Below are 26,484 nucleotides of genomic sequence, written 5' to 3'. Positions count from 1 at the left end.
TTCCCCTAAGATTGTCTTCCATTTATATTGGATGAACTATATCTTGTAGGTATCTAGTTATTTGCATTCTGTCTCTCCCGTTAGGGAGCGGCAAGTGGTGCAGGGGATAGAGCACTAGCCTTAGACTCTAGAGGACCTGAGTTCAAATTTGACCTCAAACACCTATTAGCTGTGTGACCCTGGTTAAGTCACTTCACCCTGTTTGCCTCAGTTCCTCATGTGTAAAACGAACTGGAGAAGGAAATGATGAACAGCTCTCAAGAAAACCCTCAATGGGGTCACAGAGAGTTAGACACAACTGTTTGAGTTTATATTCAGACCTTGAGGACAGGGATTTCATTTTTGCTGTTCTTTGTATCCCTAGCATTCCTGGTATACAAGAAGTGCTTAATAAATGCTTGTTGGCAACTGTGACCTGTTACCCCTATCAGACTGGAAGCTCTTTGAGAACTGGGATTGAGTCTTTTTTTCAGACTGGGGACTCCTGGAAGTCTGGGGCTGTGCGTTATTCTTCCTCAACGTCTTCACACTGGACTTTAGCTATTACAGCACCTCAGATCAGGAAAGGACAGACTGACCCAACTGAATTGACTAAATCCCCACTTTTAATTCTTCATCTTTCCTCCTCCTTGGGTCAGTGTCTAAGAGGGAGTGCAGATCCCAGGAGAGGGGAGGAGGCACAAAGAGGAATAGAGGGAAGTCAGAGAAGAGAAACCCACAAAGTCACAAGAGCAGTTAGGTTTTGCTACCCAGGCCCCAGGATTCAGAGGAGCTGGGGGCATCAGCCTTGCTGGGTGCAAGGGTGAAACGTGGATTGGTTGAGACAAGCAAAGTGTGTCCACATCCAACATGCTGAATATGTATGTTACTATGTTTCTCTTGTCCTGATACAAGTGATATAGCCATAGAGGATCATGGGAAAGGAGAAGGAAAGAGGTATTGTGTTATTCCCCTCCCCCTACATTGGAATCTTTCCCCATCTACTAGAATGTCTCTATTTACAGAAACTTAGTTCCCCCTCCCCAGCCCCAGCTGATACTCTCATAACTGCTGTCCCCACATCCCCCAGAAACATCCACCTTCTACAGGAAGCCTTTCTCAGTCCCTCTCAATACTAATGATTTCCTTCTGTTGATTAATTCCTATTAATCTCATCTACACAGTTGATCCCATGTTTTCCCTCCTGTTAGACTGTGAGTTCTTTGAGGGCAGGGACTGTCTTTTGTACCCCTATTGCCTAGCAAATAACAGATGCTTAATAAACGTTTATTGACTGACAAGCCATCAAGGGAGAATCAGAATACTCCTCGCTCCCCACTATTACTTCCAAACTCTCCTTTTGATGCCTTTACTTAACAACTTCTTTCACCCTGAGGTTTGCTCTATTCAACTTTATCAACCAATAAAGGATTATAAAGCAATTAACTATTCCTTCCCCTTGTCCCTCCCTCTCCCCTCCCCCCCACACTCCTTTCTCAAGGAATTCAGTAGCTGACTTATTAAATGCTAGTTGACTGACTGATTGACTGGCTTTCTGCATTCCTCTCCACCACAACTCCTGACCTTATACTAGAGCATCCACATGCATGTTGATGTCTTAGTAAACGCCTAACCTTCCAAGTCCTCAGTTTCCTCCACTCCCATGACTCTTTCCTCCATTCCACCTCCCCCACATACAGAGATCCCATCATCACCCACAAGTGTCCTATTTCCTTGATCAAAAACTTGCAAATCCCTTTATTATCTCAGACCCTCCTATCATTCTCCCTGTGCCAGGGAACCTGCAGCATCAATGTTACATGTGGCCCTCGAGGCTGAAGGTTCCCCATACCTGCCTTATCCTTTACCCATCCTAAACCTATAATTTGTCCTCACTGGGATCTCCAATCCCTCTACCACTCAGCACTCTCTGAAGTCCATCACTCCTACTCTTATCTCATTTGTCTCCTTTTTCATTCTTGATTTTGCCAAAACCAAAGCCTGGATTATTCCTACCATCAACTTCCTTGGCTCTTGTTCTTGGGTTGCTGAAAGGAGATGGAACCACCCAAATGAGCTGAATCAGGTCCACTATAGATTGAGATTACCTCATCTCAATTGGGCACTCACCTCAGCAAGACAATCTTTTTCTTTTCCTTTTCAATCAATTTTCTATCCCAGCCCTCCCAGCAACTGTTCCAAGCCTTCTCTTCTATCTTCAAGCCTCCCAAGCCATTCCTTGCCCCCACCCTCCCACCTGAGGTCCTCAATCCATAGTTTACAGAGAAAATAGAGATCACCATGAGCTCCCTCTTCTTTACTTTTCTACATCTTGAAATGCCTTGACATAATCCTTAACCCTCCCTTCTTTTGTACCATATTCTGAGATTGGTGTAAAAAAGGGAAGAATTAATCTTTTTGACAAAGAAGTAGCCTTTCTCTTTGCCAGTCATCCTCTCTATATCCTTTGATCTCAACCCTTCCCATCTTCTCTAGCAGATTTCCCCACTTTCTTCCCAAATAATTTTAATCTTGCTCTATTCATTGGCATTTACAATTTCTTTACTATTCTGAAAAAAAGTCACTAAACCCTACCACTGGCTCACATTTTCTTACTGTAACTCTTCTCCTAATTCCTAAAAAAAAAAAAAAAAAATGCCAAATTCCTTAAAAAAAAAAATCTGTCTACACTCATATAATCTACTTTCTCTCTTCACTCACCTCTTAATACTTTGCAATATGGCTTCTGACCTCATCCCTGAACAAAATTCTATCTCTCCAAAGTTACTAGTGATTACTTGATTGTCAAATCTGGTAGTCTGTTCTCACTCCTCATCCTTCTTGACCTCTCTACTATATTTAACACTGCTGATGGGGAGGAGAAAGTGAGGTTGGTGACCTTGAACAGCCCTTCCTCACTCAAATCAAAGTCAACTGCAAATCATGTCACCATCTTCCTGATGTTTTGGTCCTCTTTGAGAGCAAAGGACAAACACAACCTGTGAGTAGTCCCGAGCTGCCTGAATGGGACCCAAGCAGTTGGGTAACTCAGCTTGTCCTCTCCCTCTCCTTCTCCCTCTCTGTCTTCTCCTTCTCCTCACCAAAGGAAAGTAAATTTTGATGGCCAAAAGCTGCCTAGTTAACTGGAAGTTTATTGACTAAATTTCTTTCTCAAAGACCAAACCTTAAACCCATTTCACTCTGGTGCTCACAGATTAGACAACAATAAGTGATGCCCAAGCATCACTTAATGGCTATTTTGGGGGCCCTCCTAGCTCAGAATGAATGTAAAAAAAAAAAAAGTAATTGTTTCTCTTTTGGCCAGCAACCCTGAGGGTCTTTCCCTTCCAGTTTGATTTTGTTTTTTAATTAAAGGAGCCATCCCTTGACTCACTTCTTAAAGAGAAATGGGTGTTACCTCAGTCAAAGTGAGAGCCTGAAAAGACCTTAGCTTAAAAGGGCCAGGTTCTCCCATTGAATCCTAGGCCATCTCCAGTCATCCTCATGAATATCTGGCCACTGGACCCAGATGGTTCTGGAGGAGAAAGTGAAGTTTGGTGATCTTGAACAGGCCTCCCTCACTCAAATCAAAGTCAATAGCAAGTCATGTCATCATCTCCCTGATATCATGGCTCTCTTTGAAAATAAAGGACAAATACAATACAATGACACCACTGAATTGCAACCTAGGCGTCATCCTTGACTCCTCACCCTCCATTACCCTACATATCCCATTAGTTGCCATATCTTATTTCTACCTCCACAAATCTCTCATATCCATCCTCTCTATTTACACCATTACCAACCTTGTTCAGGCTTATATCACCTGGATTTTTAAAACAGACTCCTAAATGGTCTCCCTGCTTCAAGTCTTTCCCCAGTTCCCTTTGTCCTCCTCACATTGGCCAAAGTGATTTTTCCTAATGAGTGAGTCTGAACAAATTACTCCCCTACTTAATAAACTCCAGTGGCCCACTATTGCCTATAGGAGAAATAGTCCTTCACAACCCACCCCATCCTATCTTTCCAACCCAACATATATAGATATAGATACAGATACAAATACAGATACAGATATAGATATAGATGTGTGTATGTATGTATATGTATATATGTGTGTGTATATAAATATAGATATAAAATATACACATACATATACATATACATATATATATATTTCTTGCCCTCTATGACCCTTGCCCAGGGATGGGGAACCTGCAGCCTCAAGGTTATATGTGACCTTCTAGGTCCTTGGGTACGGCCTTTTGACCAAGTCCAAGTTTTACCAAATTCTTCTATTAAGAGGATTTGTTCTGTGAAGTTTGGATTCATTTGAAGACCTAGAGGGCCACATGTGGCCTTGAGGCTGCGTGTTCCCCACTGCTGGTCTAGCCAAACTGATTTTGCCATTTATCATACTCAGCACTCTCCCTCTAATCTCCTTGCCTTTGTATTATCTATCCCCTGTGCCTGAAATGCACTCCTGTCTCACCTCTGAAAAGCTTGTTTCCTTCAAAACTCTCCCAAGCTTTGCCTTCTAAATGAAGCCTTTCCTTATTTCTCCAGTGTTAGCATCCTTCCTGTGGAAAAAAAAAGTTAGTCTGTGTTTATCCCATACGTATTTTGTGCATGTTTATTTATATACATGCTTCTTCCCTGATAGAATATAAGCTGCCTGGAGACAGGGGTTGTTTTATTTTTATATTGGTGCCCAAGCACAGTATCTTCTTGTTTTTCATCTTTCATTCTCAAAAAGCACTGATGACATCACCTTCATGATGTCATTTGTGAATTGCATTTAAGTGAGGCAGAGCTGCTCAAAATCATCAGTCTCACTTTCTCCTCCAGAGTCATGGAAGACTAGTGGCATGACAAAAGCCAAGACAGTGTGCCTGGCACATAGTGATAAATTACTATTAGTCGATTTATTGTTTAATATCCTTTTGCATAATGAGACCAGTGAGGGGTCATCACTGAGTAGCAGATGGAGAGTTGACCTTGGAATTGGAAAGACCTGAATTCTTAAAAACTCAATACCTAGGCACCTCTCTGTGACTATAAATTAGAAATGAGTTGCCAATCTGTCTGGGTGAAGGAAGTTGCAATATTGGAAGTTACCCCTCTTCTGATAAGGGACCCAGATGAAATCAACAAGGGTAGAAACCCACTTGACCTCCAATAAGGTCATTAGGCAATTAGACTAGCTGGGACTGAAATCAGACATGACAGAATCATAGGCCCCAAGATTTAGAGTCAAAAGGAAACTTAAGGGCCATTGAGTCCAGCAGCCACCCTGTTTTACAGGTGAGAAAAATGAGGCTTAAGAAAATTAAGTGACTTGCCCAAGAGGTCACGCTGACAGGAAATATTTGATCTCTGGACTCAGAACACCAACCAATGAACCTTGGAGAGGATGAGTATTTTAGAAAGCTCTTCCTGAGTGAAGGAGCCACTGAATTGTTTTCAGTGGTTCATCTGCATAATTTTCACTCACTCACCTAGACAGCTACTCTTTGAGAATCGTTCATCTAGCACCTAAGGTGTTTCCCTTTGTTCTACCTGATCACGTCTGGCTTGGAAAAGGCAAGTCCCACAAAGACCAGGCTGCCCTTGGAGGAGAATACACAGTCTCAGGATAAAACCTAATTACCAGACGGCTGCTCTAGCTCCTTCCCTACCTCATAGAACCCCACCCCCATGCCTTCTACCAAGAAAACATCATTTATGGGGCTAGGGTCTATCCAACATGCCATTTACTGGGAAAGTGAGGTTGGAAGCAGCATCTGGGAGCGCAGTCCTACAGGGAAATACTGCTCCCAGCCTAGGAGTGGGCACTGGCCCAGACACTTAGCGAGACTGTTTACTCTGGCTTGGGAGGTTGGCACAGGTGGAAAACTCTCCAGGGAGCCAGGTGGAGCCAACAGACCCACCCTGGAGATTGTGGTCGAAGTGGAAGAGGTTGGCAAACTCAGTCAGCAGAGCTACCGCCACCTCCCCAGCCCCTGGGGGGAAGTGAAGAGTCACTGTGCATTGAACATCGGACATAAGGCACTGGGCAACAGATGGGAGGGGGGATAGAGGGATGGGGCTGGGTGAGGAAGACCCAAGGCTTGGGGAAGAGCTCTGGGAAATGTGGATAAGGTTGGAGTTGTGGGGCAGGTTGCCAAGAACACAATTTGTTGAGTTTCTGAGGGTTTCAAAAGTGGGACAGGACTGTATGGATGGAGAAGAGGGGAGAGGGCACCTCCTGGACATTAAAGAGCCGGATAGCATTGCTATTCCTGAGGAGAATCATTGAGTGGGGTGGCCATGCCAGCCTCTACACTTCTGGGGCATTCTCATCACTTTCTGTTTAGCTCATGAATATCCCCCATAGCAAAACGTAAGCTTATCTCAGGTGTGTGCTCACACACACACACACACACACACACACACACACACACACTCACACACATACACACCCCTCTCCCCTCCATCATTTACACAAAGTCTCCCCTTTACACTCCCAAGCCCCAATACATAGCCACAACCTTCCATCTACAGCAGCCCCAAAGAGAATGCCTCAGGCTGTCTGTCCTTCCCTCCCCTGTATGGGGCTCTTGGAGCTGGAAGAAACCTCAGATATCCAATTGTCCACCTCCCTCTTTTTACAGATGAAGAAACTGGCACATAGAGAGGTAGTAACTGACCAGGAGTCGCCCTGTCTATAAGTCACAAACAAGATTTGAACCTGGATTCTCTTCATTTTGTATCATGGGCTCCTCCCCTCCCCAAACCTTTCTCGGGGTTCCTCTCCTTTCCCTCAGGTCTTGTCTCCTCACTTTCTCCTCATTTAAGTAAGTGAGAATCAGGGATGGGGGTGAGAGAGGGTGAGAGAGGCCCAGAGCAAGAGAGAGTTGGGGGAGGGCATTGCACTAGGGGGCAGTGCAGAGAAAGGGATACTTTAATCCCTAGGATTCCAGGGAGATCCTGGGGGTGGAGGAGCAAAAAGACTAGAGTTTACCTAGAATCTTCAGCCCTGAAGTGACGGTTGCATTATTAAGGAGCCAGATGAAAATGTGAGCAGAAAACTAAGAGAACTGGATTGGGGGGGGGGGGGGGGGAAGGCCTCCCCTTTCAGGGCTGAGTCTGGAACCACTGAGACCCCCAGACATCTCCACAGGGTCTCCCCCTCAGTTTGGCCTTTTGCCCTCTGAATTCACCCCTTACTCCCCAACACTTTCCCTTGGCTCCTGAATTTCTCCTTCGCCCCACTCCCTCTGCCCTTCCCTCCCTGAGAACCATTCTCATCCACTACAACTGAAAACTAGCCCAGGCCTCAATGCCCAGGAGATGCCACGTTGTCCAGTAAGAAAATTCTACCTGATATGTGCCAGAAAGTGCCCTCTAGAAGTGGGGAGAGATGTACTATCCTGCACCCACTCCTAGTATAGAAGGCTAGGAAAAGCCACTGCTGAAGGAGAAGGGGAGCTTGAGGGCCCAGGGTAGGATTAGGGGCGAGGGAAGGAAGTGGAGTAAGGAGGGTGGGGAGGTGGTTTGGCCTGTAACTGCTGAGGGAGTTTATCCTGGCGACCAGCCCAGAGGCCAAACATCCTCTAATAACTTCGCAGACACATCAAAGCCTGCTGGGAAGGGGCCCTCAAGGAGAGGAAACCTGGTATCCTTGGCTCCCTGACAGCCCTACCTAGGTAGAGAGACCCTGCCCACCCACCCTGGAGCTGCCTTGCCAACCCCCAATCCCGAACAGATTAGAATATAGTACATAAGAGGCTGGCACATACCCATCAGACCTCTTTCATGTCTGCTCTCTCCCCCTAGCCCACCTTGACCCAACCTCACCCCTCCCTAGAGGTTGATGGGACCTGAGACTCTAGAGGAACCTGTCCTGTTCTGAGAAGTAGGGCCTGAGACCTTGGATACTCTGCCCTATCAGTACTATGTGATCTGGGGGGCAAGAGGGGTGCCGCTGACTTTTGGTAGAGGCAATATATAGACCCTTATGGAATTTCCTTCCCCCACAAACAAGAGAGTTGGAACTCATAAAGAGGAGCTAAAGAGAAGGCTGGGACAGGGGTGGGGGCAAAGAAAAGTCATACAAAAGTAAAGAGAAATAAAAATTGGAATGGGAGTTAGAGACTAGGAAAGAACTGGGCACAGGGCCATGGAACCTCTCTCTCTCCCACCCTCTCTCCTTTTCTCTTTCCCTTTCCCTTTATCCCCCTCTCCCTTTTTCTGTATCTCTCTTTCTCTCTCGGAAGTGGGTAATGGAGAAGGGGGGCTGGAGGCAGAGGGATCCAGGAGGTGCTAACAAGGGAGCAGGAAGGTGGTAACAGGACCACTGGAGTGAGGAGGGGCCTAGAACAGAAAAAGGGCAGGCAATTTCCCCTAGAACTGGCAACAGCAAGATAAAGGAGCCAGGACAAAGCTGGGTCTAAGGGCTGGGACTGAGGCTGCCACATCAGCAGAGGCCCAGCCCAAGTTCTCAGCTCTTTGGACACACACACATGCACACACACACACACACACACACACACACACACACAACTGGAACGAAGTCAGTCCTCAGCTGGGAACCAGATGATGTGGTTGTTTGAAAGAGCTACGATTTTGAGAAAGAATGTGATTTGTGGAGAAGGAGGGGTTTTTAGCTTTAGGTTTGTCAACTCACTACCTATTAATTGCAGGGACCCTTGGATCTCTCCAGGGTGATTATTTGCAGGAACATCCTATATCAACCACAGTCCCCTCCCTGCCACCACTTCGGTCTGGGATAGAAAGGCGGCCTTGAAAGGTCTTCTCAGCCAGTCCCCTGCCTCAAAGACCACCCCCATCTTAGGGTCAATCTTGGATTTTAAAGATTCTCAGTTAGGGGAGGCATCAATCCCAACATGGGTCCCACTGGGCTCCTATCTCACTTGAAGTCTGCATGTTCTTCTGAAGGCTAACTACAATCTTTCTCTTTGTAGTTAATGTTCATTTTGGGGTTCTCTCATATCTGAGGGGCCCTAAAATTCATTTCACAATCATTTTCTTCTTAACCCAGCAGTCCTCTGACTGGGGACCCAGGAACTGGAGAAAGCAAGGGAGAGAACATGAAGGAAGGGGCCCTGGAGGATCTCAAGCTCCCCGATTGCCAACTGCCCGGCTGCAGAGGGTTCAGAGGCCAAGTATTAATTACTTCATGAGCATCACCTCCATCTGACACAGGAGAATCAGGGAGACTAGTAGCGAAGATGAAAGAAGGCTGGGAAGAAAGAGGGCAAACACTAGAGGGAGAGGGTGGGGACTGGGGGATACTGAAGGTAGAATTCCTAGGGGGACTCTGAGAAAGAGAAGGTGGGAGCTAAGGGGACACATGGGAGATGGCGAATGGAGAGAGAACTGGGAGAATCCCCAGAACCCAAATTTCAAGATATTACAACTCTCAGGATACTCTGCCTTCTCTAATCTCTCCATTTCATTTAATTCTTGGTTCCACAGCTCCATGCAAAAATGGCATCATAGGACTACATGAACCATGTAGATCTGGAGAGATGAAGAAACTGAGGCCTAGGCGACAGAACTGAGATCAGTAGAGGAAACAAAAGATATAGTCCTCCTTGCTTCTCCTCCGCTAACTTGTTCCCTTCCACCTTACCTCCAAGAAGTGTTACCCACCCATGTGTCCATTCCCCAGAAACCTACACTTTGGGAGGATAATGGCTCCCCATCTGCCTTTTTTGTCTCCACTAAGCTCTGGGAAGGTGAGCATTAGCCAGGCCTCTCCAACCCACTCATTAGGATAAAGAGCTCTCTGACCAGCTAATTGTTAGCTGGCTTTCCTTCCCTCTTCCCACCACAGCCCAGCTTCATAATGGGCTGAGTCCCAGAGGTCGTCTGGAGCCCATATGTTCTTGCTGTCTAACCTGCATCCATCCTGCTGCAAGACATAAAGTAAAATCATTAATGCTGATTGATTCCACAGAGAAGTCCAGGCTGTCTGGAATTATTGAGGTTCTTACCTTGGATCAAGTTTAGGGTTGGAAGGCACTACATGAACAGCCTCTTACAGCTCTCCCCTTAGGAAAGGACTGTCCTCACCCCAGAATTCTGTGCCCAGGGGACTTCAGAGAAATGAGAAGTGAGGGATCATGGGAGCATAGATTTAGAATTGAAAAGGATCTTAGACATTATCTAGTTTAGCTTTCTCATTTTACACATGAGGAAACAGAGGCACAGAAAAGTAAAAGGACTTGCCTAGGGTCATACAGATAGTATCTGAGATGGGATTTGAACCCAGGTGAATTCCTGTTCACCCTATAGAGTGCCTGGCCTGAAGTACAAATCTAACCTCAAACACTTACTAGCTTGTCACTCTGGGAAAATCACTTGACCGTTGTTTGCCTCAGTTTCCTCATCTGTAAAATGGGGATAATAATAACTCCTACCTCACAGGGATGTTGTGAGGATCAAATAAGATAACTGCAAAGTGACTGGCACAGTGCCTGGCACATAGTTGGCACTATATAAAGGGTTAGCTATTGTTATTATCATTAACAACCAAATGAGTTGGGAGAGAAGGTTCAAGGATATCCTGTTTGCTCCTCCCAGATAAATCTATCACTTCTATCACCTCTACCAAATTCATTTCCTTACACTGAGTACTAGAGAACAAAAAAACTGAGAAGAGTCATCGCTTCTGCCCAGTCTTATAGGAGAGATAGGACCCACATCCAGAGAGGACACAGGCAGACCCAGAGGTCAGAGTAGGTTCTCACACTGAACAAACCGGTGCATAGGGCAATGAGGAAGGGATGCAGACATAGGCCTGGATGAGTAGGCCCATTAAGGTTTTCTGGAGGAGTAGGAGGAGAGCAGGGGACAGTACTAAGAGAAGGGGGGTCAGATGTCCCAGGCTGAGAAGGTTTAAGGACCAGGAGTGGTTAACCCAGAAAGGAATGGAAATGGAGATTCCCCCACCTTGGGCAATGGGATTGGAAAGAAAGATTCACTTTAGCCCAAAGCAGCTGGATCCCTAGCCTTTGTCCCACCTAGAGTCCAAACCTAGCAACTGCAGGAAGAAACTAAGGGACGAGCAGAATTGTCTGAATCTGCTGTGGACGAGGGTAAATCTCTGGAATCACTAGGTCAGCCTCCCAGATGGTAGCCTCCCACCCCTTCCAGCCTTCACCTCGATCCCTAGGCAGATAGATAACCTCGGAGACGTCAGAGGAGGCCCCTGGACTGCTCTACTCCCTCTCACATAGGCCTCGTGAAGCATCTTTTGAAAGGGGAAATCATAGCCACTTGGTATTTGTTTTAACATGTGTGAAATGGAAATAAGATATTCTAAATTATCTTAGGGCCCTAAATTAGAGGTAGGAGGGAAGTGACCACTTAGTCCAAGCCCCTCATTTTACCGATGTAGATGCTGAAGTGAAGTGATTTATCCAACAAAATACAGGTACAAAGCAGAACTAGAATTCGAATCCAGGACCCCTGACTACAAAGCCATTGTTCTTTTCGTTGTTCCACTTCCTTCTGGGCCCTTTCTTCCCCTCTCTACAGACAAACTCCACAGTCCTACTGCTCCTACCCAGAAATAGGGTGTAGAATTCAATTCAATTGAATAAGCAATTATTAATTAACTTCTGTATGCCAGGCACTACATGTGCTAAGCACTAAATATACAAGGGCAGTTGGGGGGAGGGCCATCTGCCTCAAACATATGAAGACTTCTCCTGATGGAATGGTGGGTGAGAATAGTTTGTTCTAACAGCCATGAACACGGCTGAAGCTGGTGCTGTGGAGCGTGGTCAGACTTCGAAGGATGACTGCATCCAGGGCCATCACTTTCATCCTGCCACTGGACTTTGATGACTCTGGAAGACAGAGGGAGGCTGACAGTTCCACCTTACTTAAATCCAGTTCAAGCTCAAGTTGAGACATCACTCCATGATGTCATCAGTCCTTTTGGAAAGGAAAGACGAACAACTTACATAGACGTAAAAAACCAAACCACTCAGGTCAGACTCAAGGAACTTGAATTCAACTGGAAGACAACGTAGTAGGGAGGGAGGGATGGGAAATATGTTCATAGATAACTAAATAGAAAAGAATCCCAAGTAATCTGGGGGAAGGGCAGAAATGTGCTGGTAAAGAACCAGCTCTGGCAACCTATTTTTATGTTTAAGCTGCATTACAAACATTTTCTCCAACACTTCCTTAAATCTACACACTGACAAAACCATAAGTCAAACCCTGATTTGCAGTTTTGCAAATTTCCAAGATGTAAAATGCTCACACTGAAAATGATTTTCTGAACCTGAAGGGGACTAAGATTTGGGATAGTAGAGTAAGGCTTCTTGTAGGCAACTACGTTGAAGGGAACTAGGGATTGCAAGTGGTAGATGGGAAAGGAAGAGCATTCCAGGTGTGCGGCTCGACCTGTGCAAAAGCCTGGAGATGGGATATAGAATTTGTACATGAGGAAATGAAGAATCACAGCTAGAACAGCAGATCACCATAGAGAGAACCCAAAAGGACAGGTCTCAAGGGAGGCAGCAGGACATGCCTTAAGATAGGGGGCAGGGCAGTGGGGCAGAAATCTTCCCCTTTGTCCTTTCCCAGAGATAGGGAGCAACAGGGACCCTGCCACAAAGTCTGGCATTAGAGGGGTGCCCAGTCAGATGGTCTTCTGACCCTGACTGCTGAGTTTCTCCACCACTGGGGGGAGGGGAAGACCGCTGGGATCCCCAAGGACATGCTTATTCAATTCCCAGAAGAAACAGAAAAAGTCAAGACACTATTTGGTGATGGTAATCACTTCCAGCCAAACAACCTCCCCTCTCCCCCCAAATCCTCAGTATTTGTAGTATTCATTAGTGTTGTATATCATGTATATTTATATATAGTCTATATAATAATTAGAAATATTAATATGCAATTAGGGAAAAGAGGAAGTGATATGAAGACAATTGTGTGCTGTTTCTACTAGGAAGCATCAAACAAGATTCTGAAACTGAAACTAGAGGGGAAAAAAAGATTTAGATGAGGCCATTGAATCTCCCTCCTGGTGCCTCTTCTCTTAATACTAAAGGCTGAGGTCACAGCTGCACAGGACCCACTTGGGCCACCAGCCCCCCTCCAACCTTCCTTCTGACAAGAGCAGTCTGTCTGTCCCTCTGTTCAGAGCCACCAGAGTCCACCCTCTTTTACTCCTGACCTCATCTTCTAGGAATTTGGGGAGCCCTGGGGGCCAGAATTGGACAACAGGAGCTGGTGTTCTTGGCTAGATTTAGGACCACCCACTCTCTATCCCTCCCCCCTGCCTCCCTACCCCTGTTCCCTTCCCCATTCACAGGAAAGAAAACAGGAGGCCTCATCTGAGATCAGCACACACTGCTTCCCCTGACACATACATACACACAGACTTCGATATGTATACTCTCCACCCAGATCCTGGACGGAGTGGATTAAGTATATCCAAGGGAGAAGAATGTAGATCTGAACCCTCGATTACCTCTCCTCATTAATGCCCATCTCCTTTACCCTTCAGAGAGTTATGAAAAGTGAGGGGGGTCTCCCATTATCTACACCTCATTCCCATGGAGGATATGGAATCTCCCTGTTTTTCCCTCAAAAGGATGCCTAGAATCCTTGGCTCCAGCTTCACAACTTTCCCTCCCCCATCTCCATTTCTCTCCATCAATTCCCTTTAGAGTTGCAGCCTCCAAGACCCTGAGTGGGTGGCTATGGAACTGTGGAGGGGGAAGGATTGGAAGAAACAAGGGAAGGCAGTCACAAACCCTGGAGCTTCAGTTCTGTTGAAGGAAGTGGGGGCAGTAAATCCCACAACCACTGTGTTTTCCTGAGCCTGGGTTTGGTTGTGAAACGCCTTCCACCTGAAGAGATATGACCACAGAAAGGGAGAGGTGGGGTGTCACAGAGATGGGAGATGGGAAAAAAAGAGAGGATCAGAGATTTAGAGAGAAAAGGGACCTCAGGGGTCACCTAATCCAAAATCCTCATTTTACAGATGGGGAAACTGAGGTCCAGGGAGATTCATTTGGTGTCTGAGGTAGGATTTGATGCTGAATCTTCCCATCTTCCAGCCCAGTACCCTTACTGTTAGACCACATCACCTCTCAGATCACACCCAGATGTTTACATTAATACAAACTGATACAGAAACACAAAACCCCAGATTGACAATCACAGAGCATCTTAAATTCCTCTCTGATTCCCCAGCTTCTCTTCCCTACCCCAAGCTGGATTTCTCAGTCTTTTCTTTTTTTTTTTTTGTCCTTTTTACTTCCAACCTATTCCAATTAACCTTGTCCTGCCCAAGGGAGCAAAATGGTATGTGATGAGTGGGGAGAGACTATAGGATGGATAACTGGAAGGCACTTTGCTCCCTAATCCCCTCCTTTTATAGAAAAAACAGACACAGAAAGATTCAGAGACTTGCTTAGGATCAGATAAGTAACAGTCCTGAGATATAAGCTCAGAACATCTGACCCAAGGCCAGGCACGTTTTCCAGTACCCCACAATCTTTCTCTGTTGAGCTCTCTCCTTCTGGGTCCCTCTCTAGGGCTCTATTACTCCTCATTCCTTACCTGATTGTCTCTACTACTGGGAAACGAAGCGAGGCCACCAGTAAATTCAACTCCAACCTGCCACTGAAATCCCAGTCTCTATCCTGCTGCCTAACTTTCTTGAGAACAGTCATGAGTAAAGTGGAAAATGAATGAGCTTTGGGGACTAACGTTTGCTGTGTGCCCCTAAGGATTCTGGCATCTTATAAACTTAAGGGTTAGGGAGTTTAAGAGTTAATCTGGAAAAACTGGACAATCCCACCCTTCCTTCTCGTAGTCCCACCTCACTCCTAGTTCCTATACTTGGGCAATCTACATTGGACACTGCTGACACCTACTGGCCCAATTTGATCATTGTAGAGAGAGAAATAAGACCAGATAAGGAGAACTGATGGATCATAGGCTTTGAAGGTCGAAGGGATTAACCTCACAAATTTTCTACTCCAAATCCTTCATGTTATAGATGAGAAAATCATGATACAGAAATGAGGATAAATCTTCCCAAAGTTATATTTGAGCCTAAGTCTCGTGGCTCAAATGTGATGGTCTTCCCAAAACCTTGTCTTAACTCTTCCCTAAGCTATTGGGACTGGTTGCATGATTTGTGCCAGTATTTACCATCTTTACACTTCCTCACCAAGGTCACCTCCATGGAATTGAACTTTGTTTCTTTCCCACTCCCTCTACTGAATACTGAAGCCTGCCTAGCTCAAGGTACTCAGAAAATAGACTCTGGCTCTAAATGCCTTATTTAAAAAAAACCAAAAAATAGGTAAAGTAAGGGGAGGTAGTGAATTTGGGGAAAGTATATTCACATAAATAAACCCAGGATGGAGAATATCTGGGTGAAAGTCAAAGGAGAGGGGAGAACAGAAATGATATTTTCATTGGAATATGTACTATAGACCACCTGGGCAGAAGGAAGAAATAGACGAGGGATTGAGGAAACAAATCACAAGTCCAACACAGAGGTGTGGCATAGAAGCAACAGGTGATTTCAAATATCCAACTTCTGCTAGATCTCTCTTTCTACCAAAAGCAGGGCAGCTAATAACTTCTTGACCTTCCTCATCTTTGAAAAAGGAACCAACAAAGGGGAATTCTATTCTGGATCCAAGAAACTGGTCAGTGGTGTAGAAATGGTGCAATCCTCAGAGGAAGTGACCACTCCATCCAAGAGTTTTTGACAGAGGAGAGGAAAACAGAACACAGTGTGATATGTACCCTAAATTTAGGAGAAGTAAGTTTCAAAGGGTTCAGAGCAAAGATAGGTGGGACCCCATAGATTTAAGAGGAGGTCAGCCTGAGAGGGTTAGAAGACGTTCAAGAATAAAGAAATTCTGTAGACACAAAGGAAACAATCTCAGTGAAGAAGAAAATGGATTTTTCTGAAAAGACTGATGTCAATGTTCAGGGAACTCAACAACAGACTTAGATTTTAGGAAGAAAATGTACAGAAGATGAAAGGAAGGAAAGGTTGAATAGAAGAGCATGAAATCCTGTAGTGTCAGTGATGTTAAACTCAGAATGAACTGAGGTAGTCAAGAGAAACCATAATCCACAAAAGGGTTTTAGCTATAGTAGGAGAGAAAGGAGGAGCGAGAAGGGATAAGATCTTTGCTTGATGTGGATTGGAAAATACCTGACAGGAAAGCAAAGTGAGAATCGTTCAATTCTTAGTTTATTTTTCTTCTCTGCAAAGGAGCATCACCTTTACTCAGGAAATGACAAGAAAAATGACCAACAGGGAGTTAGCTGATACCCAAGCTAGTGTCATAGTAAGATAGCACTTATTGGCCCTTGATGAATTGTCACCTGGACCTAAATGAACTACATCTTCAGGTGCTAAAAGAAGTGACAAGTATTATTGCTGAACCAATCAATGACATTTGAAAGGAAGGAGAAGACAGTCCAAAAATTAGAGGGTAGTGAACTTGAAATAAATTCCTGGGGAAATTATACAACAGAATGTTAAAGGAAAGATTGGGAAACATCCAGAAAGGAAGTTATTTAAAAAGCCAGCAACAGCTTCATCAAGGACAGAGTATGCCAACCTAAACTTACTTCCTTTTTTGGATGGGATTACTAAACCAGTAGATGAAAGGAATGTTGTAAATATGGTTTACCCAGATCCTAGCAAAGCTTTTGATAAAGCATCTCATACTATTCTTGTGGAGAATGATAGATATGGATTAGGCAATAATGTAATCAGATTCAGAATGACCAGTGAGCTGAATTCGGAGTCCTCGTTAGTGGTTCAATATCAACATGGCAGGAGGACCCCAGGGATCTGTACTAGACACTGGAACATTTAATATTTTTATCAGTGACTTAGGTAAAGCCCTAGAGGATACGCTCATTAAATCTGCTGATGTCACAAAGCCAAGAAGAATACCTAACCCACTGAATGACAAAGTAAGGAACCAAAAGGATTTTGGCAAGGTCTGTAAAGCATTAGCATAGCTCTAAAAAGATGAAATTGAGTAGGGATAGACCTAGCAGAAACTACATTGAAAAACACTAAGTCTTGGAATGCCATATTCCATAGAGCAAAACAGCTAGGGTAACTTACGACCAAGGGTAACTTACTCAGCAAAGTTAAGTATAATCCTGAATGGGAAAAGAAAATAGACATTTCATGAACTGAAAGACTTTCAGGTATTTGTGACCAATAATAATAATAATAATATAACAAAAGAAAAAATTTAAGAGAAAATTCAACATACAACATCCAGAAGAAATACAAGGTAAACATTAAAGACCAATTACAAGGGACTCAATAAGGTCAAATTGTTTACTTCTTATATGTGAAAATATTAGCTGTAATGATTTTCATCATTATTGGGTGGTTTGAAAGAAAGGAGTGGACTGAGCTGAGCATGATGGAGTAATTCTAAAAAAATAAAGCTGAGTAGTAGAGTTAAAAAGGAGTAATTGTCTCATACAAATGAAGCATAAAAGGAAAAACTGATACAGAAGAAGCTAGTAACCAGGAGGGTATGTCGTGCTGAAACCTCACTCTCATTGAGAATGGATTGAAGAGGGAACAACATATATATCTAGAAGGATATAAAACTCTTCCAAATTTAGAAAGAAATAAGAGGGCAAGGGAATAGGGTTGGGGGAGAGGATAAGGGAGGGACTCTTGGAGGGTTGGGTAAGTTAAGGATCAGGAGGGCAAGGTAGAGGGTAAAAGTAAAGTAGAGGATGAAAAGGAATAGGGTAAGTAGGGTGAGAAAAATAGTGAGGAAATAAGGAAGGAGGAAAATACACAACAACTAATTGCAGCTTAGAATGTGAATGGGATGAATTTACCCATAAAATGGAAGTGGATAGCAGATTAAAAATTTGAATTCAACAATATGTTATTTTCAGGAAACATTATAAAAATGAGAGATACACACAAAGATAAAATAAAGGTCAGGAATAGAATTTATTATGTTAAAAAAGCAGAGATAGTAATCAGGATCTCAAAGTTAGAGTTAAAATAGATTTAATCAAAAGCAGAAAATAGAGAAACTATACTATGTATCAGCAATATTATTCAATATTTTTTTAGATCATTTAAAATAACTAGACAGTATAAAAATACCTGAGTGTATATCTGCTGAAACAGACACAGGATGTATATAAATATAAATATAAAACACTTTTTATACAAATAAAGTCAGATCTAAATAACTGAAGTAATATTTGTTGTTCATGGGTAGGTAAAGTCAGTATAATTTTTTAAATGACAATTTTACCAAACCAATCTGTTTATTCAATGTCTTCCCAATTAAATCACTAAAAATTATCTCACTGAGCTTGAAAACATAATAACAAAGTTCATCTGGAAGAACAAAAGGGCAGAAACTTCAAAGAAACCAGAGGGGAAAAGATGTAAAGGAAGTAGATTCAGTAGTACCAGACCATATTATAAGGTGAGAGCATTGTTGAAGTGTGGAATGGAAAATTTCATTTATTTTAAAATGGAATTTTTTCTCTATAAGTAAAACCTAAGTAGCCAGGAATAGAAGGGGTGCAGAAAATTAGGGGGAAACTTTCATAGATAATCTCTCAGATAATATGTGATTGGGTTGGAATATTGTTGTGGTGTAGGAAATGATGAGCTGCTTGATTTAGAAAAACATAAGACTTGGACATATGAAAAATGATGCTATCTACCTTCAGAGAAACAAATAGTAGGAGGAAACAAGCATAGTACGGTCTTACATATATGTATATGAGTGTATATGTGTATGTTTATAGGTATATATGTATATATATATATACATATATATATACATACTTAATGGTAACCTTCTTAAATATAGGGAGGGCAAAAATAAAGTAAAAAGTGCACAGCAGGGAACAGAAGAAAACCCACAAGGAAACAAAACAAAGCTGGGAAGGTCTGAAAACAATGTATAGTATTTATCATATAGGTTTTCTTGAAATGGAAATTTATTGCATTATAATGAATCCTCTCATGTTGTGCTGTGTAAATCAAAGCAATGCTTTTTTTTCTTTTTTCATTTTGTATTTAAGTTTAAAATAAACTTAGAAATTTGTCAAAAAAAAAAATTCAATAGGGATGGGGCAGTTAGGTAGTGCAGTGGAGAGAGCACTGGCCCTGGAGTTAGGAGAACTGTAATTCAAATCTGACCTCAGACACCAGCTGTGTGACCCTGGATAAGTCATTTAACCCCAATTGTCACATCAAAAAGAGAAAAGAAGGAAGAAAAGAAAAGAAAAATGATTCAGTAGGAATAAATGTAAAATCTTTCTTAGAAAATCAGTTTCACAGGTGTAAGAAGGAGGCTGCAAAGAGAGAATGAAAGATTCTCTCAGGGAACACTTCCTAACAATTAGCATTGTCCAAAAGTGGAATGGGCTGCTTCAAAAGAGATCTGACAAGATCTCCCTCCTTGGAGTTCTCCAGGCAGAGACTGGAGGATCACTCATCCGGTTATGTTTTGATGGGCATTTCTTCAATAAGTGAGTTGGAACAGATGTCACTGAGGTCCCTGACTCACTTGCTTTTTTATCTTCTCCAAACCTGAGAATCTCAAAGCAATTTCCAGTCATACCAACTAACTCTGAGTCAATGAGAAGAATCCTAGCTCTTTAATGTTTTCAAAACTTCTGATCTCATTTGATCCTTGAAACAATCCAGAGGCTGGTACTACTATCATCTGTATTTTACAGATGGGGAAACTGAGATTCAGAGAGGTTAGGGGATTTTCCCAGGGGTCACACAGTTAGCAAGAGTCTGAGGCCAGGTTTGAACCCCAGTTTTTCTAACTCTTAGTGCAACACATTATTTATTGGCCCCCAAGGTCACTGATATGGATTTGGGAGGTACTTTCCTGGCATTTTGGATCGCAAGAGGAGAGGAGAGGAGAGGAAAAGAGAGGAGAGGGAAGGGGAGAGGAGAGAGGGGAGGGGAGGGGAGGAAAAAAAAGAAATTAACTAGGCACTCCACCCCACCCCCACCTACCAGCTCACCCAGACTCAGTAAGGATGCTCACCTATGCACGTATCCAGAAACTCCAATCTGAATTCCCCCTCCAGTCATTCATTCATCCCTTCAACGTGAGAAGATGGAATCAGGTGAAATTTGCGAAAAGAGAAAACCCAGACTAGAGTATTTACCCTTCTGGAATAGGCTGTAACTTTCTTTAGGGAAGGGATGGGGACCAGAAAAGGAGAGAGAAATGTTCTCGAAGCTACTTCCCACCCATGTTGCCTCTGGGGGTCTGTGCCATTCAAAGTTGGGACTATTAATGGGGTGTGTGAGGGGTGGAAAGTAAAGTAGAAAGTATGCAAATTAAGGGAGTATGCTCATTTCTGTCTTTTTATCCCCAGTACCTATTATCATTGTACCTGGCACATAGTAGAATTTTAATAATGCTAGTTTAACGAAACTGAATTGGAGGGAGAGAGGGAAGTCAAAACTTTATAATGGTCTTTCTTTTTTAAACCTGATATGCAATGTTATCAATGTCCCGGTGTGGAAACTCTCCTCCACGGAGATTGACCACTTCTCTGTAATTTATAGTCTTCAGAGAATACCTAGGGCACTGAGACGTAGAGTGATTAGCCTATGTTCTCACTGGAGACTTCCTAGACCGGATTTGAACCCGGGTCTTCTAGACTGCCCAGCAGTGTTATAAATTATTCTCCTTCCCCCTCGGGAATCTCGGTCCAACCCCTAACAATTGTATTAGCCCCTCCCCCTTTTCCTGGGCCAGCCGCAGAAACTGGAGGGAGGTGCTAACCCTACCTCCTTCCCCCCCAAGTCGCGGAAGCTGGTAGAGTTTGTCTACCAGCCCAGGATGCCGCGCTCCTGGGTCTCTAGACTCCCCAGCTACTTGCCCAGTCTGCTTTTTAGCACCTTGACAGGTCTCCAACAGGTGAGGACTTGGAGGGGGGGGCGGTAAGGGGAGAGACAGGGGTACCGTTGTTCAACCTACGGGACAGATCCCTGTTGCCACTCCCTCCTTGCCACGGGAAACTACTGAGAACGGGGAACGTGTGAGTGCTTCACACGAGAAGAGAGGCAAACATTCAGGGAGGGAGGTAAACCCTTCTCTCCGCCCCTATCCGTGTGCCCTGAGATCTCAGGGAACCCTTTGATTCTAATATTAGCCTTGGCTTACTCTTTCCTGGTTTTCTTCCCCCTGTCTGTACCTAAATCCTAGAGGTATAGCGCTGGTACCTGAGGACTCTGGGCTAGGATCCTCAGACTCTACTACCCTTGTACTGTGTGACTTTCGGGAATTCTCTGAGCACTTGTTTCTCTACTTGATCCGGTGGGGAAAGTAGCCATGCCCTAGTCTAGAGTTTAAAATAGGGTTCGAAAGCATTTTACCCTCCCCCACTGTCTAGTCTCACACACCCGACCCTTTGGGGCTTGGGTGGTGTCCCTACGCTTGGATTGTGAGGCCTGGGGCTATTTGGAGAATTTCAGATCTCTTGGACTTTAATTTGCAAATGCAAAAACCTTGGAAACCAAATAGATGTCTGAATGAATGAAGTGCTTGGAGATAGGGAGACTAATACGTTCTCTGAACCCCTAATGGACTTTCTGTCTTCCCCCAGTCATCCCGCCACCTTTAGTCGGGTTAATTATTGAGATGGGGAGGAGACTAAAGAGATCTGAGTCTTGGTAAAAGTCTCTTCCACCCCTACCCTGTTCCCAGATACGCTGATGTCTGGCCCTAGATTTCTGACTTACCAGGCCGGGTGATTTGGGGAGAGGAGGCTGTCTTCTCTGGGTCGGTCCCTGGATTCCACCTTTATGTTTTTCCCTGGGGCTACTGTTCAAATTCAGTTGCGTTAAGTTTTTAAGGCTCTCCCGCAGACTTGGAGAGAAATGTCTACTCACCAGTTATCTTAACTATCACTTTATATATTTATTGTCCATGTAAATTAGCTATTAATTCACTGCAATTATTAGAGGGTATGTTTTATTTGATCACATGAACAGCAGTTACGGGGCCCAGCCCCTCAGGCAAGACTGAGCTCTGACCACCTGAATTTGCCCTGGTCTTCCCAGAACTCCTGTGGACTGGGGAGATACTGCTGATTAGAAGGAAATAGGAACAACGTAGGCAGCAGGGGGTGGGAAATAGGGGCAGCGACCTGTGCAGCCATTTCTCCAAGGGAACTCTAGTTCCAAGAGGGAGATATTAATGCACCCCAATTAATGGGTCTCGTTCTCCCACCTAGAACAGAACGTCCTTCATAGTAGGGTTTTTCATTCTGTGTATTTGTAGCCCCAGCACCTTCCTAAATATTTATTACCTTAGGATATTTGTGCCATGATAAATATTTGTTGATAAATAGTGTCCTTGTATCCGCTGCTTCCACTATCTCTAAGTTCTGACTCCTTTTCTCCCCAGGTAACTGGTGGATGCCAACTGCCCGAGTAAGTATGGACATCTGGATGCCTTAGTTTCTCCCCCTCTAGGGAGGAAAGGCGAGCACCCACCAGAATCAGGAGTTTCCAGGCAAAAAGGCCCATTTGGAATTCTCTTTTACCCCTTCCATAGATTCACCTTTCACCAACCCAGGCTCCTAGAACTGGGGTTACAGTGGGCAAAGAAAAAAATGGATTTGGAATTAGGGGACCTGGGTTGGGATCCTCTGCACCTTACCCCATGATTTTGGGCTGTGTCCATTTTCCCATCTATAAAATGAGGGGGCTTTGTGCAAAAAGTAAGGCTTCACTCCCTGCCTCCACTTGGAGAAATCTTTCCTGGGGTCTATTCTCTAGGCTTCTTGCTTAGTTTTCTCCTCCATTTTTGTAGAAAACAGTACTAACCTCACCTCCCTTAGTGCTGGGAGGGCCTTAAAGGTCATCCTAAGCAATCTTTTCCTTATTCTCTAGATGCTTGATGAAATCCAAGGTCGTCTACCATATGTATGCAAGCCACTAGCTCTTCTACAGTAGAATAAATGTTTTGGAGGGAGAATGGAATAGAAAGGCTAGCACTGATGTCACTTAAGTACTTTGAGATATGCCTGGATACATATATTCCCTAAGCTCAGGGATTCTGTTCTAGGGGAAATTAATTAGCCATGGTGTTAATTGCTATTTAGTAGAGCCAACCGGAATTATAGTGTAAGCAAGCCTTTGCTTTTGTGTATTGCCTTCTCCATTTGGAAAATATAAATATATTTATATATAAATATAAAAGTAAGTAAGTGTTTACTTCAAAGCAAGCAGAGTAGAAATTGTTATTCCCGTTTTAGGGATGAGAAAGCTAAAGTTCATAAAAAAAAAAAAATTCTGCAAGACCACATACTTAGAAACTGGCAGAGTCCTGATTAGAACCCAGGTCTTTTGGCCTTCCTCCTCATCCCTCACACAAGGCTCTTTCTGCCACTCCATATGCCAGCACAGACAAGATTCGCTCCAACAAGAGAGAGGCTTCAACACCAAGACTGTGAAAACAGCGTATTGCTTATTGTCCCATGGGGAAAAGAGCCTAGCTTAGATCTGGGATCCTTTTGACCAAGGGATAACCTTCCTCTATCTCCCATACTAGCTTGTGTCCTGAAGGATTTGAATGCTGTGGTGATAACTGCTGTCTGAAGACAGAACATATCTCCGGCCCCATGAGGTAAGAAACATGGCCATGCCCAAAGGTATCTTGTTTCTGGTAGCTGGGGATAGACAGAGATGGCCAGCTGGTGATGCTTGGGAAATAGCCTCAAGGGGTATAGAGAAGGGGAGGGAAGCAAGGAAGGAATTTGGGAGGGGGTTGTTGCCTTCACCATGTTAAAGGAGGTTTGTGGTGTGGATCTTCCTACCTTCCCAGGACATTTGTCATCAGCTTCCTGGTCATCATCCCTCTCCTCTGTATCTGTGGCTTGTCAAAGCGTTTGTGCCGAGCCTGCTGGGTCTCAGAGTCAGGGCCTCCAACCCAGCGGGAGGTACCAGTGTCAGTGACCTTCAGTAACCCTCCTGTGTCCCCGGAGATTCCAGCACCTTCCCCATTTGGAGCCCCACCACCCTACAGTGAGGTGAGTCCCTCTTGGTTCCAACTCTGTCCTGGATATCTGTCCATTCTTGGGTTAAGTCACAAGAAAGGGCATCTAGGAGAGGCAATAAGATGCAGCAAGTCTGTGACCTTCAGTGAGGCCCCTCTTTTGATCCTTTGTTTCCCTTCTCTGTAAGAAAGGAAGAATAATCCAAATGATTTCCAGGGACAGATGGGTGCTACAGTGGGTAGAGCACTAAGCCTAGAGTCCAGAAGACCTGAGTTCAAATCTAGCCTCAGACATTTACTAGCCCTGTGACCCTGGGCAAGTCATTTAACCCTGTTTGCCTCCGTTTCTTCATCTGTCAAATGAACTGGAGAAGGAAATGGCAAATTACTCCAGTATTTTTGCCAAGAAAACCCCAAATGGGGTCACAAAGAATCAGACACACCTGAAAAACAATAAAAGGTGGTACTGTACATAGTACATTGGACTTAGATTCTGAAAGACCTGAGTTCACATCCAGCTGTGGATACTCACCAACTACTCTGTGACCCTGTGCAAGTTACTTGACCTGTTTGCCTATTTTTTCATCTGTAAAATGGGGATAATAATAGCATCTACCTCCCTTGTGAGAATCAAATGAGGAAGTTCTCTGTAAACTTAAAAAGGGCTATATAAGTGCCAGCCATTTACTGTCATTCTAAAATCCTTCCCACCTCAGTCTTACATTCTGCCTCTCTATACCAGGGGTTTCCTAACCCGGGATATGTACACACAAAAGCTTGTTTCAAGGGGTGAATATTTGGCCAATAACTATATTATCCTACTGAAAATATTCTGTAAGTTCCAAATTGATTTCCAGTCAGCAGTGACAAAATGTCTTGTGTGTCTGTGCATGGTAAATACTAGAGTTTATTTCCTTTCCAACTGAATAGGGGGTTTGGGTAGATTTACTAGAAAGCCAAGAACTACAGGGATTGAAAGCTTGGGGACTCCTTGTCTCTACCATAAATCATGTCTCTCCTGAGCCATTGTCTCCCACACCCAACAAACACACTTATTGGCTAGTGGTAAGCCCAGTGAATTAAGAGCTGAAAGACCCTGTTTTGAACCTTGCTCTTGCTCCTCAGGGCTTAACCTCCAAGGAATTCAGTTTTCCTTATCTGTGAAATGAGGGGTTTGGCTGTAGATGGGTCATCTTAGCCTTAGAGGGTAAGGTCCCTTCCCACTCTAAATCCTGTGATATTACCATAGCCTCAGGTACCATCTTCCTTATCCTTATTTCTGAGAGAGTTAGGGGCATAGTCTGGTCTCCCCACCTTCCCCTGGGGTTGGCACTCCAGGAGTCAGCAAGGGGAAGGAACTGAGGCCCTGACTGGACAGAGAACACTGTGCTCTCCTCCCCACAGGTCATTCAGAAGCCAGTCCTGTGCCCACCATCTTCCAGGGAGCCACCACCACCCTATACCCCCACGCCTGTTGTGACAACTCAAAGCACCCAACGGGGAATCGTCAACCCAGCCTTCTGAGGCATGTTGGGACACCCCTAGGAGCTTGACGCTTAATTTATTTCTCTCCTTGCCTCTTCCTGTTCAAGGGTGTCCTCACTCCTAGGGGCCCTGGGCATTACCTGGCCTGTAAATCCTCTCCTTTTCTTAGAGCTTTAAGGATGGAGGGAGAGAGAGGCAAATTTCAGTCCATGTTAAGAAAGATAACTAACAATGGAAGGGGACTTCTTTGACACTCAATATGTTTAAGAAGAGGCTGGATGATCAATCGCCTGTCCCAGAAGGCTGAAAAGAAGATTCCTGCAGGTGGGAAGAGACCTTGGACTTGAGAATTAGCCTTCCCCAACTTCAGATGGAGTGGGCTGAGATCTTGGTCAGAATGTCTTGGGTTTTTTGTGCTTGGAGATTGAGTGGGGGCTTTAAATAAGTCAAGCAGAGTCATCCTCTGGCATGAACAAAATATGCCTAGCCTGCTACCCCTACAGTGCCTGAAGTTCCACTATTAGAGAGCCATTCCTTTGGTTAAAGCCTTGCACCCTACCTGTGGATTTTCCTGGGCAGAATAACTCTTTAATGTAAAGTAAATTGCATACTGTAAGTGAATTTAAAAGACTTTTGACCCTGGGAGGGGGAGTCTGAAAATGAAGTTGGGGGTGGAGGGACACAGGTCGGGGACCAAAAGGTAATCAGCAGGCTTCTTGCCATTTAATTACTATTTCTTATTGCCGTTGGATATTAGGGTGGGGGTGGGAGGGTGTATGACCAGCAGCTGGAGAAGAGAGAACTGCCTGCTGCCCAAGTTAAGATGACCTAGGGGCAAAGTATAGTGCCCTTTGCTGACTCAATTTATTTCAGCATCCCTTCCCCACCCAGTAGATGTCCTAGATTTGTGGAGGGTGAGAATGGGTAGTGATGAACTTGAATGGGAGAGGCAGACAGGTTG

General features: G+C 44.2%; 1 protein-coding gene across 1 annotated transcript; it reads left to right on the top strand.

The window, feature by feature from the left end:
* The first annotated feature begins 20,761 nt into the window (after positions 1 to 20,761).
* On the top strand, positions 20,762 to 26,144 carry TMEM92 (transmembrane protein 92). The gene is made up of 5 exons (XM_072646095.1): positions 20,762 to 20,954; positions 22,446 to 22,471; positions 23,595 to 23,669; positions 23,868 to 24,072; positions 25,443 to 26,144. Exons 1-5 carry the CDS (start codon positions 20,877 to 20,879, stop codon positions 25,560 to 25,562), a joined length of 504 nt encoding a protein of 167 aa, XP_072502196.1. The 5' UTR covers positions 20,762 to 20,876; the 3' UTR covers positions 25,563 to 26,144.
* The last annotated feature ends 340 nt before the right edge of the window (positions 26,145 to 26,484 follow it).

The sequence above is a fragment of the Notamacropus eugenii genome, chromosome 2 (assembly GCF_028372415.1).
Source record: "Notamacropus eugenii isolate mMacEug1 chromosome 2, mMacEug1.pri_v2, whole genome shotgun sequence".
Classification (NCBI taxonomy): Eukaryota; Metazoa; Chordata; class Mammalia; order Diprotodontia; family Macropodidae; genus Notamacropus; species Notamacropus eugenii.
Note: the sequence above shows the minus strand (reverse complement) of the source record. Positions and strands in the feature narration are given on the sequence as shown.